We start from the raw sequence: 13699 nt of genomic DNA, 5'->3' as shown, positions 1-13699 counted from the left end.
CCACCTTGCATATACAGGGTCGTGGGTTCCAACCCAGTTTCAACCAAACACCAACAAGTTTTTCAGCTGTGGATTATCCCACCTCAGTAATGCTGAAGACATTTTTGAGGGTTTCAAAGCTTCTCTAAGTGACTTCACTGCAATGTGGAGCTCCGTTCGGACTCGGCTATAAAAAGGAGGTCCCTTATAATTGAGCTTAACATAGAATCGGGCAGCACTCAGCGATAAGAGAGAAGTTCACCACTGTGGTATCACAATATACTGAATAGTCTAAGTGAGCCTGAAATATAGGGCTGTCACTATACCTAACCTAAACTATTAAAGTAAAACTAAAATTTATTGAAGGTAACTTTTTCAAGTTGAGGAAATTTTGACTAAAATATAATAGTTACTCTCGACTAAAATACATTAAATTGGCACCGTTTCTTAGTGTAATTGTCAGATCGAAGGAAAAAGTTTTGAAATACTTAAACGTTTCACTTTGTGGTTCTATATAAAAATTTATATTTTCACAAAAGGCTAGACTTTGTCTTCTAAATATTATATTTTTTGATTTCCAGAATCTCATGAACTGAACAAAAAACTCGGTCTCTATACACACCAATAACAATATTTCCTTCCCTTATTGGCAAAGTTTTACCTTTAAAAGCGAATAAATCTTTGTTTCCACGAATACAATAATCGTAAAAACAGAACAACTTTAGCAAATAAATAGAAAATTTCGTTTGTCTACATTCGTTTTCCAAAACAGAATTTAATTTTTGTACATGTAGAGGCTATGTCAGAATTGGCTCGACTATTTGCAAATATCTTCCTATGGATCTTAGTTTATTATATCTAATTTTTTTCTGGATCTACATTAAGACCATAACATATTTTATATTTTAAGCCAAAGATCAAGTTAAAAACTCTGTGTTTGGAACCTTATTCATGTATGTGCTAGATGCTTATTCGTTTTTCGAATAATAGAACTTCGTACACTGAAAAAACAGTGAACCCACCAGGAAGAAAACTTTCGGTTAATTTAGAAAATTTTGAATATTTTTAGAAAATTTTAACTAAACATTATTACAAACGTTGGCATCACGCCGATGTCATAAAAAAAGTAAATATTTTTCGGCAAATTCAAGAAAATTTGTTAGACATAACTAAGTTTTTTCACTTGTTAAAGAAAATTTTGTAGTTTGAAGGAAAAACTTGGAGTTCAAAATTGCAAGAATGTCTTTAGTGACACACGAAGTTCATGATGGACGCATTTTTGGAAAAATTTACAAATTTAAAGAAATTCTGAACTATTTTGTGGCAGACACGAATTTAGTTAATCTTTATGCTTCATTTGAGTATATTTTTTTTCCTCGGTTTTAGTTAATTTAACAAACGTACACAAAAAATTATTAGTGTAAAGGAAACTTTCTCCAAACATAATAATTCCATGAACTAAAATAAAGTTAAATTGGCTTTAGTGAAATAGAGAGTTCACTTTTTTTGAGTGTACTAAGCACTAGGATATAAAAATGAAAATTGTGACATATACATGGTAAACTGAAGTCAAAATATCTATCGTTGAAGATCAATGTTAATCATAACTCCAGGAAGTAAAAACGGAATAGATTTGAATTATTGGGATCTTAGGACATTTTACTTTGCGGAAATATCTCCAGAATTTGCAGCTATCCACAAAATATATTTTAGATAGCTGGTTTAAACGCAATGAAAATTCTAGAACCTCAATGTAAAGTACGTTGAGGGACCGGTCAATACAGGATAAGCATTTTTGCAAATTTTAGTAAGATCGGACTTTTATCTTTATATTTTACCGCATAGTCTAAAAATTATTAAACACGGAAGACAAAGTGATGAAAATCAACGATCTGCAATTGGCAGACTGCCGCTTGAAAGGACGCGAGTAAGCCCAGACAATTCGCATTTAGTTGGTTGGCGTAAGTCACGAGAAAGCCGTGAGCGATATCGAGCGAAACCAAGGGAGTTATGTTGCAATATAAACGGCAATGTTCCAAAGGGGTTTTGTTCGATTATTTGTATACTAAGCTCTTCTTTAATAATAGTGTGAGTACTTTGATCCTTTTTTTTTAATCGAGAACCATTCAAATTCAATAGAATTCTTTTAATTTAGACTAAAAATCTTATATTCTCTTTTCCGAATTTTCGTTGAAAAATTCCGAAAAATTCGTTGACGAGCGTATCACATATACCAATGCTGGACATATCAACAATTTGAATTTGCGACATGGAAATAGTTTGAAAATAAAATTTTCTACTTCCCGACGGCAAAATCACAGCGAATATTTTATTTTGGTGTAAACATCCTCCAATTGGTCAATAAACAGGCAGCATTTGCCTCTTGAAAATTCCGAAATTTTTTATATAATGAGAAATTTTTTCTGCTGTAAAAAACAACAATTTTTTTTTTAATTCAAACTAGCAGCTATTTTGAAATATTGCTTTAATATCCAATCTAAAATAAACATAGCAAGAGAAGAAATTGACGATAAACAAAACGTTTCGTTTGAATAGCTGAGAGCAGTATGAGGAGTGAAGTTGATGTAAAACAGACTAAAAGCAATGAACAGAATGAAAAAAAAAGAAAATACTCAAACCAACAATTTAGTCTTGTTTAGTTCTCTCTTCATTGAAATAACTCAATGAACAGTTTTATCGACCTTAAACTCATTCATAGCGTATACGTACTATACAAAACCAAGTTTCATTCGAATAAGCAGTGGGTTTCTTGTTTTTATTTTATAAAAGAGAATTGACAATTTCCCAGAGAAAATTTTCATTGCTACGCTCACAATATATCTAAATACGTGAGTGTGTTTGTTGTCATTCCATTGTCGTTTTTTCGGTTATAACCGGGAGGGAAAACCACACATTGTGCGAACAATGTCACTCAGTAAAAAGCAATTTTTACCACTACCATGAGACGACATCTATAACCAGCAATCCAAAGAGTAACCATGAGGGATATGAAAACAACTACATACTCTCTTCTCTTAGGACACATTGTTACATAAAATCAAGAGCTGAATGAATGTTCGGTTGTGTGAATGTGTGGTCTAAAAAGAGTCATTCATTGTCCCCCCTTTAAAAAAAAAGGTAAATACAGTGGTGTTGGTGACGATGATGGTACGGAGCTAAAGGCAAAAGAGACAAAAATAATGAACACACGCACTCCTGTGTCATCTTAACCAATGCCATATGCACGTATAAGAAGTGCTTGCTCAGAAACAGAGTGCTATGTCCCGCCGTGAAGAATAATTTTATGTGTGAGTATTGGTGGATGATGGTGGTGTGTGGTGACTGATTGTGTGTCGCTCTGCTATGCGCTTAGAGCCGAAGTTGCTTGTCACTCGCTGGAGACATTTGTGGGCAGTTGCGTTGAACTTGTCGTCTTGTGCGTATCTTGTGAATTCAAAAAAGATACGGAGTGCGGCGGATATACAACTAGAACAAGAAACAAATTTACACGAAATCGAGAAAACGTGTGCTCTTTTAAAATTTCCTTTGGTTATTCTCAAAGATTGGATATTGTACCACTACCACATGAGAATACTCTTCGTTGTTGTTTTTTTTTTTGTACATCTCATCTACAAAAGTGTCAAACAAATAATAGAGGACTCAAAGAATAAGAACCTATATTGAATATTTTGTTGTTGTTTTTTGGGACTACCACCACTACTACACAAACAACACCACCACTAAATACCCATACCATAGCTGTGAATTACCACCACATCATACAACAACATCACCACCACATCCAACAAACCCACAGAAAGTGAATATCACATAAACCTCATCATCATTTCATTGAACGCTCTTGTGTATCGGTGTAGACGACTTAACATTCAGTGTCACCCACGACATCGCAAGAAGTGGACATATAATTGAACGTCGACTTCTGTTGGACATTTTTTGTTTTGTTTTGTGTGATAAGTCTTCTTTTGGATTTTCGAAAAGTGCAAACAAAAGAACACGAAATAAAATATCATTAAATGAGATATAAGAAAAAAAAATAACAAAAACTCGTTTTCTCAAAGTAAAGCATTCAAATATGAACTGAAACAAGGAAGAAAATAAACTTAAGTGCTTTTAATTGAATCAAATAAAAAAACAACTAAATGTGAAAAATAAATTATGACAAAAAAAATTTATAATAAACTGGATTAAATATTTATTTATAAGAAATCTGTGATTTCTTTGAAACATTTTATATAAAAAATACCGATATAGTGATTTTTTCGTTACAAAACTAAAGTGAAACATCTATCGTTTTTGGAAAATTTATGAAGCTGAATTAATGCTGATTTTATAGAATTTATTATTCTACAAATAAAATGTAAGTATTTGTTAACAAAAGATATTTTAGTATTTACTTTATAAAAAAATATATATATGTAAAAGTAATGTATTAGCCGACGGCATTAATTTTTATAAATTTCTTTAATCCAATTCACCGACGGCAAATTTTTAAAATTAAAATCAAAGTGAAGAATAACAAACTTTAATCAATAAGTTAAAAATTGTGTTTTTTTGTTTTTTTTTTTAACTTTCAATATATATCTACATGGTGCCATTTTTATACGCTTTTAATTTCTAAATAATATGGACTTTAGTTTTATTTTGTCATGATTTCAATTTATAATTAATTAAATTCTTTGAATTTCCATTTGTTACATCCTAAGTTGGTTCTTAAAATCTTAACAATAAATTATATTTATATACAATATTTTTTCTAAAACAGTTTTTAACCTATCTCTCTTCGTTTCTACTCAGCCTTAAAATTGAATTTTAAAAGCTACGCTTATATAAAGTTGTGTACTAGCTCTTTTGAAGAACTATAGCTTTTCAAACAAATTTAGAATTTCGATTATGTGTGTCAATACAATTACCTATTTACAACTTAAAATTCAGTAATAGTAATAGGTGGCAACAGTAGGCATCTAATTATTAATACTAAGATTAGTAGAAAGTGCAGTAGAAATTTGTTCCCATTTATTCTTTGAAATGATTAGCAATTTTGATCAACAACGGATTATAGGTGCTATAGGGTTCTAACCATACCTTCACCCACATACGTGATTTAGGCTTGCTTCAATTCATCTCATCTAATAGTAGGTGCAGCTTACCCTTCGTTATCTTAAGAACAATAAATTATTTTATGAATACGCTGGGGAAGTATTCCAATCTTCCATCCGTTTTGATACATTAATAACGACAAGTTAGAACCGATAGTTAGTTCCATTTCTATAAAAATATACGAAATACCGACTTGCCCATTCAATTTGAATTCAATAGAGAGACATTAGATGTCTCACTTGAAGTTCTACTCCAGAGATAGACAAGAATTAAACTTTGCAAAATTGTTGGATTATTTAATTGGTTGAGTTTGGCCAAAGTATCTTTATTTCTTGCTATATTCTGGCCAAGCTGTTCTTGGAAGTTCAATATCTGTTAGAAGAACCCCTTCCATAGTTCTAATCTCATCACCAAGAAATAAACAGATAACAAAATTGGAAGTTTAGTTCTTTCCTTCAAGAAAAGGTGTAGAGAAAATGATATTTCCCATAGGTACATATATGTAGTTTATAAAAGGTTCCAAATTTTATTACGGTTTCTTAAAAATCATTTTTAGTATTTCTTATATTAAACTGGAGTCGTAACACTTCAATACTTTAAATCTATATTCATTTTAATAACTCTTTTCGTTAAACTTCAAGTCCATAATAAAATCATTCATCTTGTAAATCAATTTGGTTTTCTTTTTCAAGACAAACCAAACAGACATTCTCCCAATACAAAAAAAAAAAAAAAAACTTCAAATACTATTAAACAAAAGATACCGCAATATTTAGGTGATTTTATGATCCCATTAGATAGATAAAATTAACAAAAGAACAGCATGTTTTCTCTCACATGTTAGAACAAAAACCCCATCATACAACATCTAGCCCATAATAATTCATTTTAACTTGGCCCAAATGCAAACACACAAAAGCAACTATAAGACATCGTAACTCGCATATACTCTATGGAAGATCTCTCTTACTCTCACATACTCCTCAAAAAGATATTGGTTAAACAAAAAAAGAAGAATGGGGGAAAAAAGTGTCATAAAATCGTTTTGTCTGCACATGGGATATGTAAATTAAGTCTAGAAATCTTTACAGTAGTTATAAAAGACAACAACAACAACACTAACTAACAAAAAATCTCAACAAGTAACAACTCATGCTTAGAGATCAGATACAAATCATTGAGGCATGTAGCCAAGCTTACTTAATTACAAACTTTTTTATAACTCAAACACAAGACCCAAGTGATTGTAGAGAGAAGATGAAGAAACTAAAAATTTTTACCATTTAATAGCTTGAAAAATATGCCCTTTATGTTTTTTTCTCCCCATTTATTTAAAGGGGTATTGGATGGTATGAAGGGGTTTATTTGAACTTGTCCCTTAAGATTGTTGACACTTTGAGAAATATGTTCCGAAAACCAAAAAAAAAAGTATATATTTTTAATTTGACAAATGATTGACATGTTAAGTATTTGAATTGTTGACTTCTTTATTGAAAAATACATATTTTTGTTTCTTTCAAAAATTTAATTTCTTGTTATGGTTGAGATTTTGTGTCGTTTTTTGCTCTTGGTGATTTCATATTTCAAGACTTTTGGCCTTGGTACTTAAGCTTGAAATTAATATTACCATAAATAATGGGAAATAAAAAAAAAAAAACAATAAGTAATATGTATAAAATCATATACATAAATATAACTCAAATTTGTTACAGTTCTCTTTATGATTAAGAGGTTGTAAATGCTTGGAGTTTTCTCACGTTTTTAAAGAAAAAACTTCAAAATATTTTCAAAATATTATTTCGCAAGTTAAAAAAAGAAATATCTGATTTCCTGGGTCATAGATTTAAAACATTTTGACAATTTATAGTTGTTTGTTAAAAAAAAAACACTGATAGAAAAAACTAGTTCGTTTTTAAGAGATTTATAATTTTTAACATATTTTTATTTTTTTTTTTTAAATAACCAAAAATCATATTATTGATTGATATTGTTTAAGTAAACTAATATTATTCAAAATAAACGGCAAATATATATTCTTTAAAATTTAATTTATTATTAATAAAATAGATTAATTAAAAATAACCCTAAATAGTTTTTGAATTGTAATATATTTTTTTTATATTGAATTAAAAAAAGTATATATTTAAATTGTATTTGCCATTAAATTCTTAAACTTTTTCTCTCTTATGAGTTTGTTGCCGTTTTAAGTCTCATTGGCATTTATTGGTGAATTTGCATTAATAAATAAAATCAACATATATGGTAACTTGATGGGCTAATAATAAATATTATAGCTTGTTTTTTTTTATGTGGCCATAATTAACAGGCTTAAGTTATATAAATAAAACGAATATTACATCATGTGTAAATAAACACAAAAAGGGAGTCTAATCATTCAAGACGAGAATTAATCATAAAATACACATAATAAAATAAAATAATAATAATAATAAAAAATACAAATGTAAGATTAAACAATTGGTAGACTTGAAGAAAGTTTTAGGTTAATAAATTATAAAAATATTAAATCAAAATTAAATTAGGCAACCTTATTCCTTTCGTTATTGACGACTATACACACAAAGAAAATTTCATTAAAAGTCAGCCAACGAAAAATTTTCATTGATATAACGAAACAATGAATAATGAAAATATTCGTTAATAGCACGAAACTTTACGTTGATTTGCAGAAAATTCGTTATATTAACGAAAAAATTCGTTGTATTAACGAATTTGTTTCATTGGCTGACTTTTAACAAAACATTTCTTTAATATAACGAAACTTTTTCTATTAGTGTAGGATATACGAAATCATAAAGAAGTTATTCAGAAATGCAATGCAATTTTTCCAAAAAAAAAAGTACTAAGTTACGATCTTCACAATTTTGTACCAATATTCTTCGTGTATCTTCAAGATTTTATAATTTTGTTTTAATTCTCATGCATTATGTGCTTTTTTTAGCTTTATTGTTATTTTTTTACTACACCTCATTTTCTTTTATATTCTGGATTTTAAAGAAAGCAAATGTTCACGATTTCGTTTTTTCTTCTGTCATTTATATGAGACCTCTAGGCTATTATAAATATTTTTTGACGTTTTATTGACAATACCACCATTAAAGTTGGGACAATTTTTTTTTTTGTTTTTCGTAACTAGTTTTCATATCTCTCACTCAACTCTTTTTTTGTGACTGGACATGTCAATGTCTGTTCAATTTTTCGTAGTTTCATGTTCATCACCTGAAGCAACTCACCCTCAGCTTGTTGTCGTCTATGGTTTAGAGTCTGGCTTGGTTTTTATGATATCTGTCTTCACATCACCTCACTGGTATAGGCCAAAATAAAAAAAGATATGCTGTAATTATATTTTCCTCTTGATGTATTGATTGTCATTTGCTTTACAGATAGATGGACTAAGACGAAAAAAAAATACAAACAAGTTTGTCTTTTGTGGGGATATATGTGGGGAATTATTTACTCTAGCAGGCTTCTTCTACTCCTCTTAGTCTCTCTGTAGCTTTCGGTCGACAACAGCCAATAATTATAGTTATTAAAAAAAATATCGTGTTGGAGCGAAAAATAGCCAGGCAGGCAACAGCAGTCACATAAAAATGACCGATCAAAAGATGGTCGTGAGGAAAGACGGACATATAGACTGTTCGATTTATGATTGTTTTTTTTTTTGCTGTTTTTGTGTGTTATGTCGTCGTATTGAAAGTTCACACATTGTGCCATGGATGGATTTCCTGTTCCCAGTGACGTTTTTTGATTTAATGACATTTTTCTCTTTCCCTCGGTAGTTTTGTTTTGTTTTATTATTTTCTTGTGGATCGTCGTTAAATCTGAACAACATCGATCTTCAACTGTTGCTAAATAGTAATTAAATCAAAGTTGTAAAAAATCAGAGTTTTCCTTATAGAAGACAAAAAATAACACAATCTCTTTAATCCCTCATAAAACAAGGGGGAATCTTAAAAAAATAAGAAAACAACAAAACAAGTACAAGATACCTTTGGGTCTATTTTATGATCTTTGAGAAATTTTACAGTGGCTTAAATCCAGTTCTTCCCAGGGCATCATGGCCCTTTTGTCACCTTTAATGACGAAACCTAGATTGTTTTTTTCTCTCTCTCTCTCGATGCCATGAAGAAGCCACAATGCATTGGAGATGTCAAAGGCAGAACAAAGATGATCATTTATGTCTCGCTTGAATTTAATGATTTATTATCGTTTACAAACCAACAGCAGTAGTAGATCATTAACATTTATATTGATTTCCATGTAACTTTTACGTACTCAGACTCAGAGATTCCGAACATGAATCTTGGTGTTGTATCACAGCAAGTTAGCATGTAAATTTTAATTATCTGACTTAAAAAGTTGGGGACGAAAAGGGGTAGAATCAAAAGGAAAATCTAAATCTGAGCTACTGGCTTCTCTGGGTTTTTTGTTTTCAAAGTTGAAAATATTCTTTTTATGGCCATTTAAAAAGATTCCCACTGCTTTACATGAAAATTTCATGGGGTTTAGAGTTGGAAAATGTTCAAAACACACAGAGAAACATGTTACTAACAAAATATAGTTTTATAAATTTCTTAGTTTGTCGCTCCGACAAAGTTACTACTGTTTTTGTAAATTTATTATTTTGGTTTAGTAAATAAAATCTAATTATATTATATTTTCTTTTCATTTCAGTATACTCTCATCCAGTCTTCAACTACCGTCATCTGAACAACCAAAACAAACAAATCCGAAAATATGGAACATTTAATGACAGCTTTTATGCCACCCGCATACCTCTTGGGTCATCATTCTCCAGCCGCAGCGGCTGCTGCTTTATCCTCTTCCTCAGCCACTACCTCACCAGCCACATCACCCACCATGGCTTCTGGGAGCCTAAACAAGCCCAAACGTTGGGGTTCTCCTCCCGTCAATATGGGTGGCCAATATATTAATCCTGCCACTGGAAAGAAACGTGTACAATGCTCCATATGCTTTAAGACTTTCTGCGATAAGGGAGCACTTAAAATCCATTTCTCTGCGGTACATTTGAGGGAAATGCATAAATGTACAGTGGAGGGTTGTAATATGGTTTTCTCATCACGCCGATCCCGAAATCGTCATAGTGCAAATCCTAATCCTAAATTACATTCTCCTCATATCAGACGTAAAATTTCACCTCATGATGGTCGTACAGCTCAACAGTTTCCAGTCTTCCCTATTGGACCAGCTGGTCTATTGCCAGGAGGTCCTGCAGCTTTCTCTGGTCTTATGCCTTCGGCCGCATTTCCTGGTGCTCATCCACATCCTGGACCTATGTTTGGTGATTTCTCCAATCCATCAGGGGTCCCCAATTTTCATCATATGTTGGGCCATGAAAGACTTCCCGCTTATCATTCGAGCAGCGCTTCCAATAACTCAGATAACGATGATGATGAAGGCTATGTTCTCGATGTCCAGGGATCTAGTGCTAGTCAAGGTAGTCACAGTGATGTTGATGATTATTGTCGTGAAGTTGATGATGAAGAGCATGATGCGGAGGAGGAGGAATTGATCTCGGTTTCCATAGAAGATGAGGTGGAAAAACCAAATGCAATTCACACTGAAGATTCCAATGAACCCCTGGACTTTAGTTTACATAAACGCTCAGCAGAAGAAGAAATTAGATCTCAAGAAAGACTAATGGCCAGCCCTTCTTCCACATCATCTTCATCCGCTTTGACCACAAATACCAAGACTTCTCATAGTTTTTCTATGGATAATTTATTGGGTAAACGTAAGAGGTCCTGCAGTGAATCGGAAATGTCCTGTGGCCATAGCTCTCCGGTTACCATTAAAATGGAACAAGATGAAGAAGAATCAAACTGTCTGGATCTCTCTGCTTCGCAGCCAAGTAAGAAATCACAAATTATCCCCTCCCCCGAACCATCACCACTCTCAGCTGAAGAGCAACAATTGAGACTGTTACAATCGCAAATGTTTGCCGCTGCAGCAGCGGCAGCTGCAGCTCAAAGCCAAAGTCTAGATTCATTGGATAGCTCAGGAAGTGTTGATGCCACCTCACCACCTCCCATGTGGAATCTACTTTCCGAAGTATATCGATCCATGCTTTTAACCTCCCAGACCAAAACTCAGCAGCAACAACAACAGCAGCAACAGGCTCAACAATACAATGAGATGTCCACAAATGCAATATCAGTCTAGACGTGGGACATTATGAAGGGTTCCCAGAAAAGGAATATGAAACTCGCTTTAGGTTGTTACCTCAAACATGTATTAATTAAATGTTAATTTGTTGTAATTAAATCTCCCAAAATTATTGATAGGTGTATATAGAAGCGATACTTGTCTTTGTGTATATTATATTTAAGAAAGAAATCTTTAGTTTTAAGAAGTAAATCATCATTTTACCTACAAAAGTATTCAGCAATATTTTACAAAATAACAAACTGCGAAAAGAGTGCACTATTTCAATTATCTTTTTATGTAAATTAAATTTTATCTTACTCTGCTGGTTTGTCTTTAGGTTTTTCTTTCTCTCTTGAAATTAAATTTTATACCCTCATCTCATTCCTCTCTTCCTCACAAGCCTTTTGTGCAATATCTTGTGTAAATGTTGTTTCCTGTTTTAGTCATTTTTGTGGCAATTTTCTCTTCTATTTTTCGTTTATATTTTACTATTTTATTTTTCAAACAAAAAGTGTATACGTTTTTATTAAAAAAAAAATTATAAAAAAATTAAATTGTTTCTCTATGATATTATTTCCCCTGTAAATGTAAATTAATATTTATCTCTAATAATTTAATACAGATTCCCCTCCCTAACAAAAATCTCTTAATAAATTTGAAAATGTGTAACATATCTCTCTCATCTATTTAAAATAAAAATTTGTTTATTAGTCTTTAGTAATAAAAACAATACAATACATACTGAAAAAATACAAATTTCTTATTGCTACAAATTTGTATTTGTTTAGTTTTTTTTGTTAGTATAAATTAGTAATAAAATTGCTTTACTATTACTATTGTGAAAAACAGAAAATCATACAAACAAAACAAATAATTTTAGCCAATTTTATAAATTAATAATAATGAAAAACAAAATAAAAAAACTAAATTGTTTACGCAAGAAAAAATACATCAAATCAAATAAATTATGAAAATCCATAAACTGAAAAAAATTAAATGATTTGTTTTATTTAATATTACGTTTTAAATGACATACAAGTTTTAAAGGGAGAAATTTAAATGGTGAAATTTCTGGGGTTGGCCTATAAACCTTAGCATTGTACACTGAAAAAACATTGATCTCGCCAGGAGGAAAACTTTCGGTTAATTTTAGAAAATTTTGAATATTTGTAGAAAATTTTAACAAAACAGTATTACAAAGTTGGCATCACGCCGATGCCAATAAAAATAAAAATAAGTAAATACTTTTCGATAAATTCAAGAAAATTTATTAGACATAACTAAGTTTTTTCACTTGTTAAAGAAAATTTTGAAGTTTGAAGGAAAAACTTGGAGTTCAAAATTGCAAGAATGCCTTTAGTGACATACGAAGTTCATGATGGGCGCATTTTTGGTAAAATTTACAAATTTAAAGAAATTCTGAACTATTTTGTGGAAGACACGAACTTAGTTAATCTATATGCTTCATTTAAGTATATTTTTTCCTCGGTTTTAATTAATTTAACTTATTAGAGTAAAGAAAACTTTCTCCAAACATTATAATTCCATGAACTATGTTAAAATAAAGTTAAATAGGCTTTAGTGAAATAGAGAGTTCACTTTTTTGGTGTGTACAACTATAAATGTAATTTATTATTATTATACCCTCCACCATAGGATGGGCGTGTATTAACTTTGTCATTCTGTTTGTAACACATCGATATAGTGCTCTAAGACCCCATAAAGTGTACATATTCTGGGTCGGCGTGAAATTCTGAGTCGATCTGAGCATGTCCGTCCGTCTGTCCGTCTGTTGAAATCAAGCTAACTTCCGAACGAAACAAGCTATCGACTTGAAACTTGTCACAAGTAGTTTTTATTGATGTAGGTCGGATGGTATTGCAAATGGGCCATATCAGTCCACTTTTACGTATAGCCCCCATATAAAAGGATCCCCAAATTTGGCTTGCAGACCCTCTAAGAGAAGCAAATTTCATCCGATCCGGCTGAAAGTTGGTACATGGTGTTAGTATATGGTCTTAAACAACCATGCAAAAATTGGTCCACATTGGTCCATAATTATATATATCCCCCATATGAACCGATCCCCAGATTTGGCTTGCGGAGCCTCAAAGAGAAAAAAGTTTAATCCGATCCGGCTGAAATTTGGTACATGGTGTTAGTATATGGTCTCTACTAATTATGCAAAAATTGGTCTACATCGGCCTATAATTATATATAGCCCCCATACAAACCGATCCCCCGATTTGTTTTGCGGAGCCTCTACGAGAAGAAAATTTAATCCGATCCGGCTGAAATTTGGCACATGGTGTTAGTATATGGTCTCTGCCAATTATGCAAAAATTGGTCTACATCGGTCTATAATTATATATAGGCCCCATACACTCAAAGAAAAAAAAAACGTTTGGAA

General features: G+C 31.5%; 1 protein-coding gene across 1 annotated transcript; it reads left to right on the top strand.

Moving 5' to 3' along the window:
* Nucleotides 1-3403: 3403 nt before the first annotated feature.
* On the top strand, nucleotides 3404-11947 carry disco (disconnected). Its single transcript, XM_075300705.1, has 2 exons — nucleotides 3404-4360; nucleotides 9796-11947. The coding sequence occupies exon 2, from the start codon at nucleotides 9859-9861 to the stop codon at nucleotides 11302-11304; it is 1446 nt and encodes a 481-aa protein (XP_075156820.1). The 5' UTR covers nucleotides 3404-4360; nucleotides 9796-9858; the 3' UTR covers nucleotides 11305-11947.
* Nucleotides 11948-13699: the final 1752 nt, after the last annotated feature.

The sequence above is a fragment of the Haematobia irritans genome, chromosome 3 (assembly GCF_050003625.1).
Source record: "Haematobia irritans isolate KBUSLIRL chromosome 3, ASM5000362v1, whole genome shotgun sequence".
In the NCBI taxonomy this organism is placed as follows: domain Eukaryota; kingdom Metazoa; phylum Arthropoda; class Insecta; order Diptera; family Muscidae; genus Haematobia; species Haematobia irritans.
Note: the sequence above shows the minus strand (reverse complement) of the source record. Positions and strands in the feature narration are given on the sequence as shown.

Coding starts and splice junctions, on each gene's coding strand:
- disco (XM_075300705.1), top strand. CDS start 9,859: ATGGAACATTTAATGACAGCTTTTATGCCACCCGCATACCTCTTGGGT.